General features: G+C 63.3%; 2 protein-coding genes across 8 annotated transcripts in view; both read right to left on the reverse strand.

Annotated features, from left to right (window-relative positions):
• Positions 1–422: 422 nt before the first annotated feature.
• MAPK11 (mitogen-activated protein kinase 11) lies at positions 423–6,862 on the reverse strand. The gene is made up of 12 exons (XM_054242831.2): positions 6,665–6,862; positions 4,362–4,491; positions 4,133–4,191; positions 3,937–4,048; positions 3,823–3,852; positions 3,687–3,734; positions 3,494–3,608; positions 3,120–3,191; positions 2,804–2,883; positions 2,261–2,339; positions 2,002–2,175; positions 423–1,709 (listed from the first exon to the last, which is right to left on the reverse strand). The coding sequence occupies exons 1-12, from the start codon at positions 6,778–6,780 to the stop codon at positions 1,630–1,632; spliced, it is 1,095 nt and encodes a 364-aa protein (XP_054098806.1). The 5' UTR covers positions 6,781–6,862; the 3' UTR covers positions 423–1,629.
• A 3,796-nt stretch (positions 6,863–10,658) lies between these two features.
• PLXNB2 (plexin B2) overlaps positions 10,659–17,872 on the reverse strand; it is a 32,056-nt gene continuing 24,842 nt past the window's right edge. For all 7 annotated transcript variants that reach the window (XM_035274200.3, XM_035274180.3, XM_078344112.1 and 4 more), the window contains exons 23-37: positions 17,639–17,739; positions 17,297–17,526; positions 17,034–17,215; positions 16,564–16,630; positions 16,191–16,337; positions 15,501–15,657; positions 15,261–15,361; positions 15,098–15,182; positions 14,703–14,857; positions 14,467–14,627; positions 13,767–13,914; positions 12,325–12,389; positions 12,114–12,189; positions 11,563–11,637; positions 10,659–11,474 (exon numbers count right to left, since the gene is read on the reverse strand). In XM_035274200.3, the coding sequence (XP_035130091.3) occupies positions 11,370–11,474; positions 11,563–11,637; positions 12,114–12,189; positions 12,325–12,389; positions 13,767–13,914; positions 14,467–14,627; positions 14,703–14,857; positions 15,098–15,182; positions 15,261–15,361; positions 15,501–15,657; positions 16,191–16,337; positions 16,564–16,630; positions 17,034–17,215; positions 17,297–17,526; positions 17,639–17,739 (1,855 nt within the window). In that variant the 3' untranslated portion in view covers positions 10,659–11,369. The remainder of the gene's footprint in view (positions 11,475–11,562; positions 11,638–12,113; positions 12,190–12,324; positions 12,390–13,766; positions 13,915–14,466; positions 14,628–14,702; positions 14,858–15,097; positions 15,183–15,260; positions 15,362–15,500; positions 15,658–16,190; positions 16,338–16,563; positions 16,631–17,033; positions 17,216–17,296; positions 17,527–17,638; positions 17,740–17,872) is intronic.

Genomic DNA, 17,872 nt, shown 5'->3' on the forward strand with positions numbered 1-17,872 from the left:
AAGGAAAGGAAAGCTATTTTCCTTACCCTGCCCAGCCCCACCCCACCAGGGATGGGCAGACCCTTACTCCCTGAGACACCCAACTACTCCCCAGCCAGCCTCCCTGACCACTGTGGGGGGTGGGGTCTGGATCTTGGCCAGAAGCCAAGCCTGCCCAGTACATCCCCATAGGGCAGCTGGGGTCACCATCTGGGTGGCTGTCACACCCTATGCACAGAGCCCACCCATCAGCCATGTCTTCTCTTGGTCCCCCTGGGCTCTCAGACCCTCCGGGGAGCAGGGAGGGTGCCAGAAGATGGCTGCTTGTCTGACTGAGAGACTGAGGGATCTGGCCAGCTGGAGACAAGTGATGAAGGGTGACCCAGACACTTCCCCCACCCCCAGCAGCAGGGCCTGTAGTGGCCTTTGGATATGAGCCGAGCAAGAGAGAACCCCCTTTATTGTGCACCCCTGGTGCAGGCACTTGACACCCAGGCTTTCCTGGGCCCCTCAAGGCAAGAGGTCACCGCCTTTCCAGGGCAAAGCCACACTCCCAACTCAGCTCTGAGCAGGGTCCCATCTTCCAGGGTTATTGGATCAGCTCCATCCTGGGACAAGGAAAGAGGATGACTAACCCGCAGACCAGAGCACCTCCGATCTCTGGCTGCAGGGCCACACGGTGGGCAGAGGTAGAGAGTGGGCCAGGGTGCTGGGACAGGAGTGTCGGAATCCAAGTCCACATCTACGTGTTCGGCCTGCCTTAGAGTCCTCAAGGCTGAACCAACGCCCACCTCCAGCCTCAGGAACCTGCTATAGCTCCCACGTCCGAGGAAAAAGCCCCTACTGTGCTCACGTGGTTCACTGGAGCCTCTAGTCTGAATCCCAACATCCCTCAAGCATCAGGAACTGGGGGGAGGGAAGGCAGCAGCACACCCGCCCCAGCTCAGGGTTCTTGCCAGACATGGCTGCTGTCCCTTGGGTGCTCACGGATTCACATGCACCACATGTGCCCTGCCATGAACACAGGGAGTGCATGCCCATCCACGCGTGCCCACACCCATGGGTGAACACAAGGCTCCAGGCAGCTTTTCTTATTTGATACGTGATGGTTGTCACTGCCCAGCCTGGTGGCACACTGGCTCTGCCTCTCAAGACCTGTGGGTCTCAGCAGTGACCAGGGCAGTCCCCTACTTCTAGGCTGAGCATCTGTAGTGACTGAGACCTCTCCCTTTCAGTCTCCGGGGTTCCCGGCCCCAGTGCGCCCTCCAGAGCCCTGAGACAGAAGAGATCCCTTGGCTGACACTCCCCATGGGTCGGCCTAGGACAGACAGGGGAACTCCCCAGGGGAAGTCCTTTGGCATCCAGGACCCCACAGTCAGGTCCCAGTGGAGAGTGCAGTGGCCAGGAGGGGGCAGGAGGACCAAGGTAGGCCTAGGGACACTTGTGCCCAGACTCCTACACATGGCAAGCACATGTACAACATGTTTGTGCATGCATACGTGTGTGGATTCTCCTGAAGGCAAGGGGTCCTAGACCAGGAGTCAGTGACCATAGGAGTATGGGAGGCGCCTCTTGAGGAAACCAGATCAACTGTGGAAAGGTGCAGGCCCAGGCCCCTCCACAGGCTGTCAGAGGCTACCGGGCAGCACCTCACTGCTCAATCTCCAGGCTGCCAGGCGGCTTCGGTGGCTCTGGGGGCTTGAAGCTGAGGACTTCCTGGTAGGTGAGCTCTAGGAGGTGAAGGGAAAGGGTAAGCTTGTGCCTCCCACAGCCCAGCCTCCCACCTGCTTATCTGGCACCTGCCACCCGGCCCAGGCCCACCACACTATGACAGCAGCCTCAGCACAGAGTCTGGGAGCCAGAACCTGCCCTGTGCCACCCCGCAGCCTGTGCGGACACCTGCATGCCCTTCTGCCCCTGACCAGTCTGGAGAGGAACTGGAGTTCCTCTGGGAACTTCCTGCCTCTGGGGTAAGGCAGCCCGAAGGCCCCTGGACCCAACCCCAGCCACTGCCATGCCCACCCTTCCACTCCTCCACGGTGCGCTCCTTGGCCTCAACACTCTCGTCGTACGGCTCGGCCTCTGGCTCATCCTCAGGGTCATGGTACTGGCTGAAGTAGGCGTGGGCCAGCGCCTCTGCCGCACTGACCCTCTGGTCACTATCCAGCACCAGCATCCTTCCTAGGAGGTCTATGGCTGCAGGAGAGCCATTGGGGGTGGGGGTCAGCTCTACATCCAGGACCAGATATGGAGCCCAGTCTAGCCCCAGGGCAGTCCTCACCCAGGGGGTTGGCTCCGTGGAAGATGCTGCTCAGGTCCTTCTGGGGCATGGGGGGTAAGGACTGGATGTATGTCCGGGCCTGGGAGCAAACAACACCACCTGGGGAGGCTGCTCACTCTCTGCCTCCCTGGCCCCAAACTGGGGCTTCTCTCAGCAAGCCACTACACTCATTCACTCCAACGGGCCAGGACAAGGGCATAGGCAGACCAGTGAACCCCTCTGCGTAGAGCTGGTGGCTCTAGCTCCTCACTTAGCCCCTGATGCCTGCAGGAGCTGGTCACTCCTTGCCCCCAGCCCACCCCCACTGCCATGGCCAGGCACTGCTTGCTGGGATCATGGCTTAGCACCCACCGTCCCTGGTGTCAGGAATGTCTTTGCTGTTCTCCTGTTCCCCCTGCAGGGATTGGGCACCTGCCCTGGGCTCTATCCCACCACGTCCCATGTTCCCCACATTGTCCCTGCATTTCAATACTACCCTCTCCCCCAGAGAGCCTGGGGGCTCAACCAGCAGAGGGAGCTGCTGGCTGGCGGGCACCTACTCACGTGTTCCGAGGAGATCTTTGCCAGAACCTCCGGGCTGGGTGTGCCCACCACTTCCATGATGCGCTTCAGCTGGTCAATGTCTGCATCACTCAGGAAACACCCAGCGGCCAGCCGCGGACCTCTCCTAGGCCCTCAGACCCAAGATTTGGGGCACTGCCCAGAGCCCGCTCTCCTATAGCTGAGGATGGCCACCCCAAGGTAGCATGGCATGCGGGAGGGCAGAGGAGGCAAGACCCACCAGAAGGGGCCAGCACCAGCCCCTACCCTACAGGAGGGGCCCCGTTTGACCCTGCTCCCCAACCTGAGCCAAGGATACAGTCGCTTCCCGGGAAGAGGGCCTTGCCCTGGAGTAGCTCAGCCATGATGCAGCCCACAGACCAGATGTCCACTGTGTGAGGGCGGGGGGCCTCCGTCAGTGTGCCCACCCCACATCCCTCCTCCAGGAGACCCGAAGTCACATCCAGACCCCAAGACAGGTAGACCCCCTCCTCTGCCACATGCAGCCCTGGGCAGGGGGAGGCGACAGCTGCGGGGCCAGAAGGGTCCAGCACCCATCATGTTCTAGCAGCCTCTGAAGGGCTGCTTTTGAATGTGGGTCTCACATTTTTGGGGACCTTGCCTGCCCACCAAGAGTGAGCATGCAGGGCCAGGGCCTTTGGCCTCCGTCCCGGCCAGGCCTTCCCCCTGCACCTGTCTGGTTGTAATGCATCCAGTTGAGCATGATTTCAGGGGCCCGGTACCAGCGCGTGGCCACGTAGCCCGTCATCTCTTCGTCTGCCTGGCGGGCCAACCCGAAGTCCAGGATCTGGGGCGACCACAAGGTGTTTTCAAGCCCCGAACAGGCTCCGCCGCCACCCTGCCCACCCCTGCCCACAGGCCTCACCCTGAGCTCACAGTCCTCGTTCACAGCCACGTTGCTGGGCTTCAGGTCCTGCAGGTCACTACGAGCGTGAGCGTGAGGGCAGGAGGCCGGGGCAGAGCCCTGCCAGACCCAACCCTCACCCTGCGGCCGCACCTACCCGGTGGATGATCCCGGCCGAGTGGATGTACTGCGGGAGGGGGGTCGCGGTCAGCGCTGGGCCCAGCACGCCCGCCCCGCGCGTTGGAAACCCGCAAAGCCCAGGGCGCCCCACCTTCAGCCCGCGCAGCAGCTGGTAAACCAGGAACTGAACGTGCTCGTCGCTCAGCGCCTGGCACTTGACGATGTTGTTCAGGTCGGCGCCCATCAGGGTGGTCACCAAGTACCTGCGGAGGGGGGCCGTCAGGACAGGGCCCCACCGCCCCTCCGCGAACGCGCTCCCCAGGGCGCTGCCTCGCCCCGGCGCTCACACTTCGGTGAAGTCCTCGATGGACGTGGCCGGCGTGAAGACATCCAGAAGCCCAATGACCTGGGTGGCGCGGGGGACAGGGATCAGAACCCGGCGGCGAACCCCCGGCCGCCGTTCAGCACCCCGGGTCCCGCCCCTTCCCCGCCCCCACGGCCCGGGCTCACCCGCCCATTGGCTGCGCCGCGGCCCCGCCCCGGACGCGCCCTCCCCACAGCCCGCCCCCGGCTCACGTTCTCGTGCTTCAGGTGCTTGAGCAGCCGCAGCTCCCGGTACGTCCTGCGCGCGTGGATCAGCGACTGGAAGGGGCGCGACAGCTTCTTCACCGCCACCTTCTGGCGCAGCCGCGCGTCGTAGGCCGAACTGGAAGGCGGGCGAATGAGGCGGCGCCGGGAGGGGTCCGTGGGCGGCGGCCCGCGCGCACACGCGCTCCCGGCCGGGCGGCGCCGCTCCTCCGTGGGGATGGGACCGTGGGGTTCTTCCGCCCCGGCCCCGCCACCCCAGCTCGGCCTCTGCCCTCGGGCCTCCGCGCTTGCTGGGAAGGACCCCTGGGGCTGGACCACCATGCGTGTGTTCCCCGCCGCAAGGTCCTGGACCTTCTCTGTCCCCTGGCCCCACCGATTCGCGCCCCCATTCAAAGCGAGGCTGGCGGCGAGGCCTCCCACCCAGCGAGGAAAAACACTGCAGGACACCAGCCACTGGCGTTCGCCTGCATCAGACCAGCCTCCCTCTGCCCACTAGGCCCCATGGGTCCAGGAGGCTCTCGGAGGAGGTTTCTAGAGCCACCTCAAAGCCCCTGGACCCCCAGTGCCTCTTAGTGTTCAAAATGCGGAGGGAAAGTTGGTCAGAGGTGTTTACTGCATCATTATTTGTAACCTGGACAGTAGGTGATGTCCAGCTGAGGGCATCTACCCAACGCACAGAACAGCCCTTCGCCCAGCCCCACTTCCCAGGTGTCCAAACCCTCCACCCTGCGCCAGCTTCCTCAGCCCACCCTCCCTTTGCAGGTGGCCCTCGCCCCCAGCCTCCCCTGTTTCACTGCCCTCAGCCCTGCTAAAGGCAAGGCCTTTGCACAGCCCGTTTTCTCTGGCTGATACTTGTCCCTTCTCTCTCTCCCAGTTCTGTCTCTTGGGATCCTGTCCAAGAGCAAGTGGAGGCTGAGGCCACACCCCATGCCCACACAGGGGGATCAGGGGCGGCTCCTGCTGGGTCTGGGATGTTCATGGGCCCCGTGGTTCAGGAAAGTCAACGAGGTGCCTGGGGCAGCCATGCCTGCAGCCTATGACCAGGGAAGGGTGCACCTGGCGTGGTGAGGGGAGTGGCCCCCCACGTGGGCAGCAGGTTATTTTGGCCAATTGCATCTGTGCAGTCAGGTGACAGGCAACTGGCACCCTGTCCCCAGCCTTGGCAGTAGAACTAAGTAAACAGGCCAGAGGTGCAGAGACCAGGCCTCACTTGGAGAACAGGACACCCCTCAGGAACTTCCAGAAGGCAAGTCGCAGAGGCTAATCCAGACAGGCCCCACCCTAGTTCCCTGTGGCCACTCTCACACTGACCGGGACCATCTTCCTGACCTCGAGGTCACAGAGAGGAAGACAGATCTGGGCTGGGATGGCTAGCATGACCCACTTGCAGCTTCTGATGGAAGGGTAGGGACCCCACAAGAAGAGAGCCCACCCTGGGACCCCCGGCCCCTGATGCCACCTGCTGAGCTCCGCCTCTAGTGGGCCTAGAGGTCCCACTCCCAACCTGCAAGTGCCTGGGGCAATGCCCTGCCCTGGCTGCCTCTGCCTTCCGCCCCACCAGGACCCCACAGTGGGCAGCAGCTATCGGGCATTGGCCTCCATAAGGACCCAGCTGCACCTCTCAAACCCCATACTAGTGGTCCGCCTCCCAGTCAACATGATAGCTGCCACTTGGGACTCCCAGTAACCACCTCACCCCAAGCCCCTGCAGCCCGGGCTGCCTGAGTAACTAACAGAGGCCTTGGCCCAGTCGGCCCCTCCCCCACCCTGGCTGTCGTCTCTCTGGGCCCCAGGCCAGGTCCTCTGGCCCCAGGGCCTAAATGGGGATGGTGGTCTGAGGGGGAGCCTGATGCCATCCCAGGGAACAGGTCTTGACTTCCGGGAACGGGGCTTCTTTTTTCAAACAATAGTCCCCGCCCCGGGCGGGGGAGGGGCATCCGCTAGACCCCAGAGACTGCCTGACCTGACCCAGTAAATCCCAGGTGGGCGCTCAGACATTGAGGGGCCCGGACGTCGGGGGACTCGGCGCTCGTTCGCCAGAGACCCACCCTCACGCCGACTGTGACCCCCAGGACTCAGGCCTAGTGGGGGGCGCTCCGAATCGGGAGCGGCGTCGGCTTGGAAAGTTTCTTTGCGCCACCCCCCATTCATTCCACCGATCCGCGCGGCGCCCGGGGGCGGAGGCAGGGCGAGGCCCCTCCCCACGCCGAGAACCCCGCGCGGGCGAGGAGGGGGCGCGCTCTCCCGCCCGGCCCGGCCCCCACCCAGCACCCCCTCTGCCCCGCCCCTACCAGACGGAGCCGTAGGCGCCGGAGCCCACCGGGCGCAGACCCTGCAGCCGCTGCGGCACCTCCCACACGGTCTTGTTCAGCTCCTGCCGGTAGAAGCCGGCGCGAGGGCGCGACATGTCCGGAGCGGCTGCCGCTCCGCCCGTGTCTGCCCCGCGCCCGAGCCCGAGCCCGAGCCCGAGCTGAGCTGAGCGGAGGGCCGCGGAGGCGGTGGCGGGCGCGGGGGCGGGGCTCCGGGGCGGGGCCGGGAGGCCCGGGCGGATTTCCCGGGCTGGGTAGCCTGGGGGGGGGGTTCCCGGAGACAAATGCGCTGCTTCCTGCGCCTCGGAGGCGGTGGCAGAGCGGAAACCGGCCCTCCCTTTCCCGGGGGGGGGGCACCAAGGGCGGACACCTCCCTCCCGCTCGCATCTCCTGGGGGCCGCGCGCTTCCCCGGACTTGCGCCGGCGTCTGGGCTCGACCCGGGCATCCCCACCCCCGCGACTCCCTCCCCGACGAGGGAGAACCGTCAAAAGCCAAGAAGCCGGGGGTGAACCATGGGAAACATTTTTCGTCAAGACAGAAATATGAATAGCATCACCTAAAGACTCGGCACTGGATAGAAAATCAGCCGAAAGAAAGGCGCTGGGACCGGGCCGGCCTGGCTTTCTCGCGCAGGACCTGCAGGCCTTGATCCGCGGCGCGCTCGGGAGAACCTTCCAGGCTTCCTGCCCCGGCTTGCCTTGACCTCGCTTCTGAGAGAGGCGCGACCGCTGGGCCAGGGCTGTCAGGACCAGGGACAGCGGCGTCACCGCGGGGCCTTCCTACCCAGACGCAGGCCCCAAACGGATCCTTTTTGGTGCCCAGAACCTTTCTCCTCCTTAGCTGCCACCTCTTCTAGGAAGCCCACCCTGACTATCCCAAGTCCGAGAAGCGGCCTTTGTGCACAGGGTCTTGTGAAGTCAGCCCCGCGGGTGGCCAGGCGCGGGGAGCTGCCTTGGCAGAGACGTCCGCAGCGCCCCACTCCTCTTCGGCTTCTGTGCCGCGCTTCGGGCCGCGTGATGACGGTCCTGTCTCGTCGCCCGCGCCACCCTCCACCCGCTGAGCGGCCCGGCCGGGGAGGCCGCGAGGATTGCAGGCGGGAGCCTTGGGGGAAGCCTGACGCCTTCCCACTGGAAAGCGGCGAAGGCTCGAAGGAGCATTGCCCCCTGGAGCACCGGCCACTGACTTCCGCCCTGTTAAAGCCCTGGGTGGGGGCTTCCTGGCTGGGCAGCCCCCTCCAGCTAAGTGAAAAATCAGGATCCCAGTGGCCCAAAAAACTTTTTAAAAACATTAAAATCCGAGTTTTAATGTCAAATCTGATTTTTAAATATCTGCAACCAAATTAAGACAGCCAACGCGGTCCTGGCGAACGGCCGCGTGTCCGGGACCAATACGGACAGACCAGGAACATGTCTCAGCCCAGTCCCTCTTGCATGACCAAGCCCCGAGCCGCAGTTTCCCCACTGGGAGCCGGCGTCAGGCCTGGAGCCCAGCACGGGCCTGGGGGTGGCCCCGCTCCTCGCTGGGGCTGGGTTGGGGGGAGGACGCGGGCGGCCTCTCCGGGGCGCCTTTCACTGGGCTCCGCCGAAGCGGGCCTAGGTTTTGTGCGGAGTTAATGGAGCTTCAGCTAAAGGAGGAGGAGGCGGGAGCGCAGCCCCGGCGCTGTGGGAACCGCGGCCATGGCCGCGGCCGCCGGGGGAGGGAAGAGACCTTTGTCTACGCCACTGCCGGGCGGGGCGGGAGCCGGGTTCCCCTGGTGACCGGCCGCGCCCCTGGACCTCCTGGGGCGAGGCGGGGGCTGGGCGGCTCCGTTCTCGCCCCTTGGGTGGAAGACAGGGAGATGGGAAGGTGTCAGGCTTCCCCCGAGGCTCCCGCCGGCAATCCTCGAGGCCTCCGTGGCCAGGCCGCTTAGCGGGCAGAGGAGGGGCGAGGGCAGAGAGACAGGACCCTGTCATCACTGGGATCGTGGCACTGCAGGGGAGTGGTCACTGAGGAGTTTTGGATGGCAAGAGTGCCTGGAGGCAGCCTTCCAGGAGAGGCACCATCAGAACTTCGGGGGGGTGGGTGGGCAGGGAAGCCCCCCTGGAGGGAGCCACCAGTGGAGGACAGTCCCAGGGCCACAGGAGGAGGCTGCTGGTGACAGGACTGGCTTGGGGCAGGGCACCTGGGAAAAGCACGTGGCAGGGCAGGGGTAAGGGGCCCTAGGGCAGAGGCACCTCCTACCCAGCTGACAAACTTGCCCCTGAATACAACACACCACCCTTTCTCCATGCCCACTGCCCCATCTGCTGTCCGAGGCTAGCTTTCCTCGCTGGAGGGGTGTGACAGTCCTCTCTGGTCCCCCAGGCCCCTCCCAGCTGGGCCTCTTCCTGCAGTGAACTTCCTAACAGACAAATTTGGCCTTTCGCACTGGGGGACCAGGTGATAGTGGGTGAGGAGCTGATTTAGCAGAGGACTTTCCTGCCGGTAAGAAGCAAGCAGGATGTAGCCCTGGGCTAAGCTGCCCGCTGCCCCTCCTCCCACCACTCTGGAGGAAAATGGGACTTGGAAAGCACTAGAAAGGACAGGCCACCCGTCTTTGGCCACCTAACCACTTCAGCCCACCCACACGCACCCCAGCAGCTATGCCCAACTTCTACCCAGGGCCTGCCCCCACCTAGATGCTGGACTTCGGAGCCTGCAACCTGTCCCAACCCCAAGTTTCTCTGGGAATCGGGGAACCCGATGTCATTTCAGAGGTCCCTGGAGCAGGTGAGGTCAGTTTGCCTTTTTTTTTTGAGACGGAGTTTCGCTCTTGTTACCCAGGCTGGAGGGCAATGGCGGGATCTCGGCTCACCGCAACCTCCGCCTTCTGGGTTCAAGCAATTCTCCTGCCTCAGCCTCCCGAGTAGCTCGGATCACAGGCACGCGCCACTGTGTCCAGCTAATTTTTGTATATTTAGTAGAGATGGGGTTTCACCTCGTTGACCAGGATGGTCTTGATCTCTTGACCTCGTGATCCAGCTGCCTCGGCCTCCCAAAGTGCTGGGATTATAGGCATGAGCCACCACACCTGGCCTGTCGGTTTGCCTTGTACCCCTTTCTCTTGTGGGGGAGACACAGCCACCTGTTTTTCCTCATGGCTTGAATGGAACTGCCCCAGTCCAAAAGGGACTCCATCAGTGGAGGCCTTGCCCTTCAAAGAGACCCAACCATGATGTGCCCCAGTCGGGGGGAGACAGGCTGGGGTTGCCTGAGAATGGATCCTAGCACATGATGGATTAGCAGTCCCGACCAGCAGAACCTCAGGATTTTCGCCTGGCTCCGGCCACATCTGAAGCTGGACCTTCACTTTGGGTCTGGAGCACAGAATGCCCCTGCCCCAGGCTGCCTGTATTCCTGGCACACGGGAGGCTCCGAGCCCGGCCTGTCCTGGATGCTGCTGTTCCTATCGCTCAGGACAGTGCACGCATGGTGTGCAGCCCGCACTTGGTAAGAATGTGTTGCATGAAAGAAGCAGGAGGCCATCGAAGCCACCAGATGGCACCAGAAGCAGTCCCACCTCCCAGTACTCCTCCCAGCCCCCTTCACCTCCCCCCCAGCACCCTTACCAGCCCCTTCCACCTCAGTCCACCTCCTTCCACCTTCCCCCAGCAGCCTCCCATCCCCCTCCACCTCCCCCAGCCTTCTACCTTCCCCCAGCACCCCTCCCAGTCCCCTCCACCTCCCCCCACCTCCTTCTACCTTCCCCCAGCACCCCTCCCAGCCCCCTCCAACTCCCCAACCTCCTTCTACCTTCCCCCAGCACCACTCCCAGCCTTCTCCACCTCCCCGCACCTCCTCCCACTTTCCCCCAGCACCCCTCCCAGCCTTCTCCACCTCCCACAAGCACCCCTCCACCTCCCCACAGCCCCCCTCCTGGCACTTCCACCCCTATTAGGGCCCACAGAGCCCAGGGAAGGCGTGGTGAGCAGCCCCTGGAGGAACTCAGCCAATCCGCAGAGTGAAAAAGACGCCTGTATTTGATTTACAATGAACAAGATTTACAAAAAGGGGTGGGGTGGTCTTGGTGGAGCTGCTCCCAGTCCCCCCAGATCAGGTGGGGCCCCAGGGCAGTCTGTCTGACAGACCAGGACCCCAGGATGCCTGGGCCCTGACGTAGGACATCCCACTTGACCTGTGAGGTGGAGCCCAGCAGCTGTGAGTCCACCCAGAGTGCAGGCGCCCTCAGGGAGGCTGGTGAGGTCAGGAAGGCATCGTACCGCTTTTTCTCCTCCCCCCATCCCATTGTGGACAGACAGACAGTGTCTGGGAACTTGCCCTGGGGGCCACAGGCCCTCAGATTCCCCAGGGGCCGAACCCAGGGCATGGAGGCGGCTGCTGGTGCATGGGTGGAGGCGGAGGCCTGCTGCCCCCAGCGTGGCAGCGTAAGGCACATTTGCAAATCGCTCGAGACTGCACAGTGAACACCGATGCTGGTTCCGCCGGCGGGAGCTGGGGCTGGGACGGGCTGGTGTGGCGCCGGTGGTATCGCTCGGAGGAAGATCCTACAGTCTAGGCGCTGGCTGGGTCCCCGCTGCACCCACTCTGACAAGGGGCGAGTTCTCTAGGGGAGGATGGGGCCTTCACCACAGCCACTTGGCCTTCTCCCCAAGGGGCGCTCAGGTATCTCTTGTTCCTGGGCCCCAAGGCAGCACTGGAGATCTGAGGTCAGAGGTCAGTGACCTTGTTCTCCAGTGCAGCCGCAATCTGCTGCAGGCGGAAGGCCAGCTGCATCTTCTGGGCGGCAGGGTCCTCCTCCAAGGCATTGATGATCTGAGGGAGGGTCCCATCAGAGCACATCGGGGGAGCGCCCGCACCCTGCACCCTGCACCCTGCCCCCAACCCGAGGGGCTGACCCTACCTCATCATAGTACTTCTGTGTGTACTGGTAGAGCTGGTGCAGTGCCACGAGGGTGTTCAGGGAGTCTGTGTGTGCCTGGGGGGGTGATGGGATGGTCAGGGCCAAAAAGGGGCTGTGGGAGCCCCAGGGCTGGCAGGGGTAGTGCCGGATGCTCAGGTTAAGGGGCCTCCACAGGGTAGCAGCTGGGGCCTCAGGCACAGCGGGCACTTGGGGCCTCCACTGGCCACAGCCTCAGACAGACACCCACGCAGAGTCGTGCACAGGCAACCATCTCAGTGCCTCCCTGTGCCATGCACGCTGAAGATGGAGCCACAGGGAGGGGCGCTGGGTGGGGCTGGGCGTCAAGCAGCTCAATACTCCCCACATCACCCAGCAGCAGCCACACGCTATGCTCACTTCACATGGCCAGGCCCACCTCGAGGTCCCACCTCACCCTCTCCCCCCATCACATCATTTTACCCCTGCCCTGCAGCTCAGGGCCAGGCTCAGCACAGGGTGGTGGAAGCAGGGAGCAGGGGAGACCGGGGGTGCATCCCTGGGGGCCTGCTTACCCGGGAAATCTCTGCCAGGTGTGTGTTCATGTCCTGGTCACTGACCTGCACCATCTGCCGGATACCCTTGTAGTAACTGCAGGGGGGAGGATCACACAGTGCGGGTGGCAGGGGCACGAAGGGGTGGGTGGGGGAAACCAAGGCCTGAATCTCCCCCCAGAGGGTAGAGGGTGGGCAAGGGGACCTGGCCTGGAGGGCAGGCAGCACTTACTCCTCCACCATCTTCTTGTAGGTAGAGATCTCCTTGGCATATAGCAGCTTGTTGCTGGGAGAGTCCTGTCGGGGACAGAGCCCAGTGACGCCTGGCCCAGGGGGCTGGGCTGGAGTTTCTCAGAGTCCCCCTGGGTAGCTTTCCCTGTCCAGAACTCCTGACACCGTCATCAAGAAAACCACTGGCTGGGCCAGATGGCTCACGCCTGTAATCCCAGCACTTTGGGAGGCAGAGGCGGGGATGGATCACCTGATGTCAGGGACTCAAGACCAGCCTGGCCAACATGGCGAAACCCCACCTCTACTAAAAATGCAAAACTTAGCCAGGTGTGGTGGTGCGTAATCCCAACTACTCAAGAAGCTGAGGTAGGAGCATTGCTTGAACCAGGAGGCGGAGGTTGCAGTGAGCCGAGATCGCGCCATTGCACTCCAGCCTGATGGAGCGACACTACATCTAAAAAGAAAAATCTACGTATTTAGTAATTTGTAGTACAAGTGTGGAAAGTAGAAAAGTTCCTTTTAAAAGTTTCCTTTCGGCCGGGCGTGGTGGCTCAAGCCTGTGATCCCAGCACTTTGGAGGCCGAGGCGGGTGGATCACGAGGCCAAGAGATCGAGACCATCCTGGTCAACAAGGTGAAACCCCGTCTCTACTAAAAATACAAAAAAAATTAGCTGGGCATGGTGGCACGTGCCTGTAATCCCAGCTACTCAGGAGGCTGAGGCAGGAGAACTGCCTGAACCCAGGAGGCGGAGGTTTCGGTGAGCCGAGATCGTGCCATTGCACTCCAGCCTGGGTAACAAGAGCGAAACTCCGTCTCAAAAAAAAAAGAGTAAGTGTGCTAATGGCTTTGTGAAGCCCTCTCCTATGTAGTTGTTAGACACGCCATGTTGTGCGTTCTATGTCCTTGGACTTTAACCAAAACATCTGCACTGGACGTGCTCACAGGCATGCCCCAGCTCTCCATTGCTTTTCTCTGTTTAGTAACAAAATTTTAAGTTGTCAGCCAATCGGGTTTTAGTTTAGATGGTGAGGTCTGGCTCCGGCCACCGGAGATCGGACACAGCAGTAAGGACGACCCCAGATGCGTGAGGAATAAATCCGTGTTTTTCCCTTTGTTCACTGCACTCTTGTGGTAAGATGGCTCGTGATGGTGCCCTTCCTGCAGCCCAGGAGGTAAAAATTGCATGGCCATAAAAAAAAATCCTTTGTCTCGGTGCTGATTTTTCTTTGCGACACCAGTGTCAACACTCAGCTTCTCTGCTTATGTACAGGTCTCAGGAGGAGAGAGGGGTCTCAGAATCTCCCAGGATCTGCCCCAGACCCCTCTGCCCCCAGCCTCGGCCACCCTCCACCCCCTACATCCAGGACTCAGGCCCAAGATGTAAAAATCCACACCCGAGACAAGGTCCTCCCTGCCCCAGACCTGCCCCCGCCCCACTCACGCGGCTCAGCTTGTGCTCCGTGCGTGTGCAGGCGTCCATGAAGGTCTGTGCAATGACTGACAGCGAGGCATCCACCACCTCGTGGACGTGCACATCAAAGATGAAGTGGGGGTTCTTGAGGATGTTCACCCAGAACCGGAGCGGTAAACTGAGGCAGAGCAGAGGGGAGTGAGAGTCGGGGCTGGGCGGCAGGATGGGTGCAGGAAGTTCAGGTCATTGAGAGGTGGGGCCGGGCCGGGTGGGCTGCAGGGTGGGTGCAGGAGGTTCAGATGAGTGAGAGGCGGGGCCGGGCCGGTGGGCCGCAGGGTGGGTGCAGGAGGTTCAGATGAAGGGTGGGTGCAGGCGGGGCCGGGCCGGGTGGGCCGCAGGGTGGGTGCAGGCGGGGCCGGCCGGGTGGGCCGCGGGGTGGGTGCAGAGGTTCAGATGAGTGAGAGGCGGGGCAGGCCGGGTGGGCCGCAGGGTGGGCCGCAGGATGGGCCGCAGGGTGGGTGCAGGCGGGGCCGGGCCGGGTGGGCCGCGGGGTGGGTGCAGAGGTTCAGATGAAGGGTGGGTGCAGGCTGGGCCGGGCCGGGTGGGCCGCAGGGTGGGTGCAGGAGGTTCAGATGAGAGAGAGGCGGGGCTGGCCGGGTGGGCCGCGGGGTGGGTGCAGAGGTTCAGATGAGTGAGAGGCGGGGCCGGCCGGGTGGGTGCAGAGGCTCACCTGTTGGTCTTCCAGATGTGGATGGTGTCCTCGTCCTGGATGCTGTGCTTGTCCGCCTGCTCGTCCAGGAAGTCGAAGAAGTACTTGACCGCGGGCGGCACGGCGTGCCCAGGGGCCAGCACGCTGTGAAAGAAGTTGTCCACAAACTGCTGCAGCGTGCCCTGTGGGGAGAGGGGCTCAGCGTGGTGCCGTGGCTGCGGCTCCTGGGGCCAGCCCACATGCCCACGGCGGCCTACCTTGACGGAGAGCAGCCTTGTCAGGTAGATCTCAGTAATGGCTTTAGTCCGCTCCTTCTCCTTCACGCTGCCCCGCTTGGATTTGCCCTCGTCCACCTCTTCGGCCGGCCGAACCAGGTGCCACACCCGGTTCTCCTCCTCCAGCAGGGCATGGCCTGTGGGGAGCAGGCGCTGAGGGACCCCTGGGGCCTGGGTCCCACAGCTCCCCTGGTTGGTGGTGGGAGGGCTGGGCCTCGGCCACAGCCACTGGGCCACCTCCCCAGAGGGGCTTTCAGGAACCTCCCGTGCCTGTGCCCCTGAGGTCAGGGTGGGCAGGACTGCATGTGCCAAGGGCGAACACGGTCTGCACCGACCTCCAGGAGCTAGAAGGAAATGGGCAAGAGGGACAGACTCACGCTCCCCAGGCAGGTCCTGCTGGCTGTCCTCTGGCTGCTGGGAGACCCCCACCTTGGACAGGATGAGGGTGGCTCCGTCCCGGACCTGGGAAACACAGCAATGAGAAGGGGCCCTGCCCCCGGGTTCCCGGTTCTAGCCCGCCCCAGCCCACCACACACTCACATTATAGTGCATGAGGGTGTTGACTCGCTTCCACCGGCCCTCCCGCTGTGACGTCAGGTCCAGGTCCGACAGGATCTGGGCTGTGGAGCCTGGACGCCACTCTGTGGGAAGAGACAGCCCAGCTTGGGCCCAGGCCGCCCAAGTTCCTCCCACTGCCCACCACTCCCAAGGGAGAAAGCCGGCCAGGACCTGCCACAGGACCTGTCCACTGCGTGCAGACAGGCAGTGGCCGGCACTCACCGAGGACCACGCTGTCTGGCCTGGGCCAGCAGGAGCAAGGCTGCCCACGGTACACCTGGTCAATGATCTTCTCCTTGACCTGGGAGATGGTGTCACAGTTGAGGACCTTGACCTGGATGGCGTCGGCTCCCTCGTCCTGCACGATCACACTCACCGTCTGCAGAAAACACCGGATGAAGCCCGAGGGGAGAGGCCCTTGCTCTCACCTGCACCAAGCAGGAGCCACTCTGCCCACCACAGCGGCACCCTCAGGCGGCAGGCCCTGCTCTGAGCCCCCGAGGCTTCCGCGATGACCACACTCTGCCCTTCCCCTGCCTGCTCTGCTCAGTAGGACAGAAAGCGGGGACAGCTCAGAACTGCTCACTCAGGCTACCACGCAAGCTCACAGAAGCACATGTATAGGTCACGAGCACAGGATCCGGTCACTCGTGCACAGAATATGGGACACCAGGCCCCTCACATGCCCTAAAGGAGGCAGGGGCACCCAGGAAGAGCTGACACTTACAGCCTCCAGAGCTTGCACCCACGAGCACCCAGGCCCTCCCCGAGCACAGAGAGCTGGCTCTACTTGAATCCACACAGGAGGCGGACAGCTCTGGCCTGTGGGTCCTGTCTACAGCCAGGGATGCCCAAGCTCCTTAGGGCAGGTCCGAGGAGGCCACAACAGCCCTGCCCGCCCCGGGAGCTCACCAGAGGTGTGTACTCCACGTCGTCCCCCAGCAGCCCCGTGTCATTGAGGGTATACTTGGCCTTCTTCTGCACCGCGTCCACGGGGCCCTTTTCCACCTGATGTTTGATGGCCTTGAAGAGCTTGTACAGGGGCTCGCCGGCACTGTCCTGGGGTAACACGGAGGGGAGGCTGGGAAGTCAGGGGGCTTGCGGCCTATAAGGGGCCCCCTGAGGCCTGGTCAGAGGCATAGATGGGGCTGGCGGTGTCAGGGACAGGAAGCGAAGCTGTCCAGGCAGGCCCCCCGCAAGGTGCTGTACGGACAGGTGGACACTGAGGGGGACGGCACCAGTCTGCCTTTCCTGTCAACCCCAGCCCAGCTTGGGCGGGACCCACCTTGAGGTGCTGGTACAGGCAGATGGACATCCAGTTAGACAACATCCTCTCCACCACCGTCTCAGACCTGGGGGTGCAGGGAGCCTTGTACCGAGTGACGCCCTAGCACTCCTGAGGCCCAGCAAGTCCCTCCAAGCAACTGCCACCCTTGGGCCAACAACCTCGCCCCGATCCAGGCCTGGGTGTGGCCTGCAGCGAGGACTGCCTGGTGGCAGCTCCAGCCCTTGTGGGGGGGGCAGGCTAATGGTCCCGTTGTGCAGCAGGCTAATAACATGACCAGCTGAAACCACCGGGCAGGAAGGGCTGGAGTCTGGCTTTGTGTTTGCTGCCAGGGACACCACCCCTGGGCTGCCCCCAAACGGTGCTGGCTGGCACCTGCCGGCTCCTGGGTGCCCCACTGGCCTCCATGCCACCCACCACCAGCCCCAGAGCCCCTGCAGCCGCCCGCCTGTGACCCCACCCGTGTGCACCTGCGCAGCATCAGCTTGGGGTTCTTGGCAACCACATACTGCTCCAGGAGCTCCAGGAAGAGCGTGCGCATGATATCCGTGTAGTACTCCAGCTTCCCATGCAGTGCCACCGTCAGCAGGGACGCGAAGTAGACCTTGGCTCGGGCCGAGAACTCCCGCTGGTTTTCCAGGGTGTGGATGAACTGCGGGGGCCGACAGTCAGAGCCTGCCCGGGGCCTGTGCACCCTCCCGCCCGCCCTCTGGCCCGCTGCCTCCCGGCTCACGTTGATGAGGAAGGATTTGCTGTTCAGCAGGTTGGAGAACTGGTAGAGGGCCTGCTCTACCACCTGCCGCCTCGGCTCGGGGATGTCCAGCTTGCCGGTGATCATCACATCCTTGTCGCCGTCCTTGGAGGGCAGGAAGAAGACTCGGTCGGTGTAGGTCTTGTAGTCCAGCACGGGGATCCCGGCCTCGTGCACGTCATTGGTCTGGTCCTCCATCTCGATCATCAGGTCTAGGGGGAGGCTGGCGTGAGACGTCCTGGCCACCTGGGGCCCTGACCCCCGCCACACACAGCATTCCTGCCCCAGGAGGTGCCCGGGCGCCTGCAACCCAGCCGCCCCTACCTGTGAATTCCTTCTTGCAGCGATCCCGCACGCTCTCCTCCAGGCCCTCCAGCTGGGACTTGATCTTCTCGTACTCACGCTCAGCCTGCTGGCTCTTCCTCCTGCGGGGCACAGGGAGACTCCTGGGTCCTGCCCGGCCAGCCCCTCAGCTGCCCGGATGAGGAGGTGGATCTACATGCCTGCCTGTGCAGGGCGGCAGGTGAAGCCAGAGAGGCTGAGGCAGGAGGGCGTTGG

Source organism: Callithrix jacchus, chromosome 1 (assembly GCF_049354715.1).
Source record: "Callithrix jacchus isolate 240 chromosome 1, calJac240_pri, whole genome shotgun sequence".
Classification (NCBI taxonomy): Eukaryota; Metazoa; Chordata; class Mammalia; order Primates; family Cebidae; genus Callithrix; species Callithrix jacchus.

Coding starts and splice junctions, on each gene's coding strand:
- MAPK11 (XM_054242831.2), bottom strand. CDS start 6,780: ATGTCGCGCCCTCGCGCCGGCTTCTACCGGCAGGAGCTGAACAAGACC. Junction 4,049..4,132: donor ATCGAGGACTTCACCGAAGT/GTGAGCGCCGGG, acceptor CCCCCTCCGCAG/GTACTTGGTGACCACCCTGA. Junction 3,192..3,493: donor GATGCATTACAACCAGACAG/GTGCAGGGGGAA, acceptor GCCCTCACACAG/TGGACATCTGGTCTGTGGGC.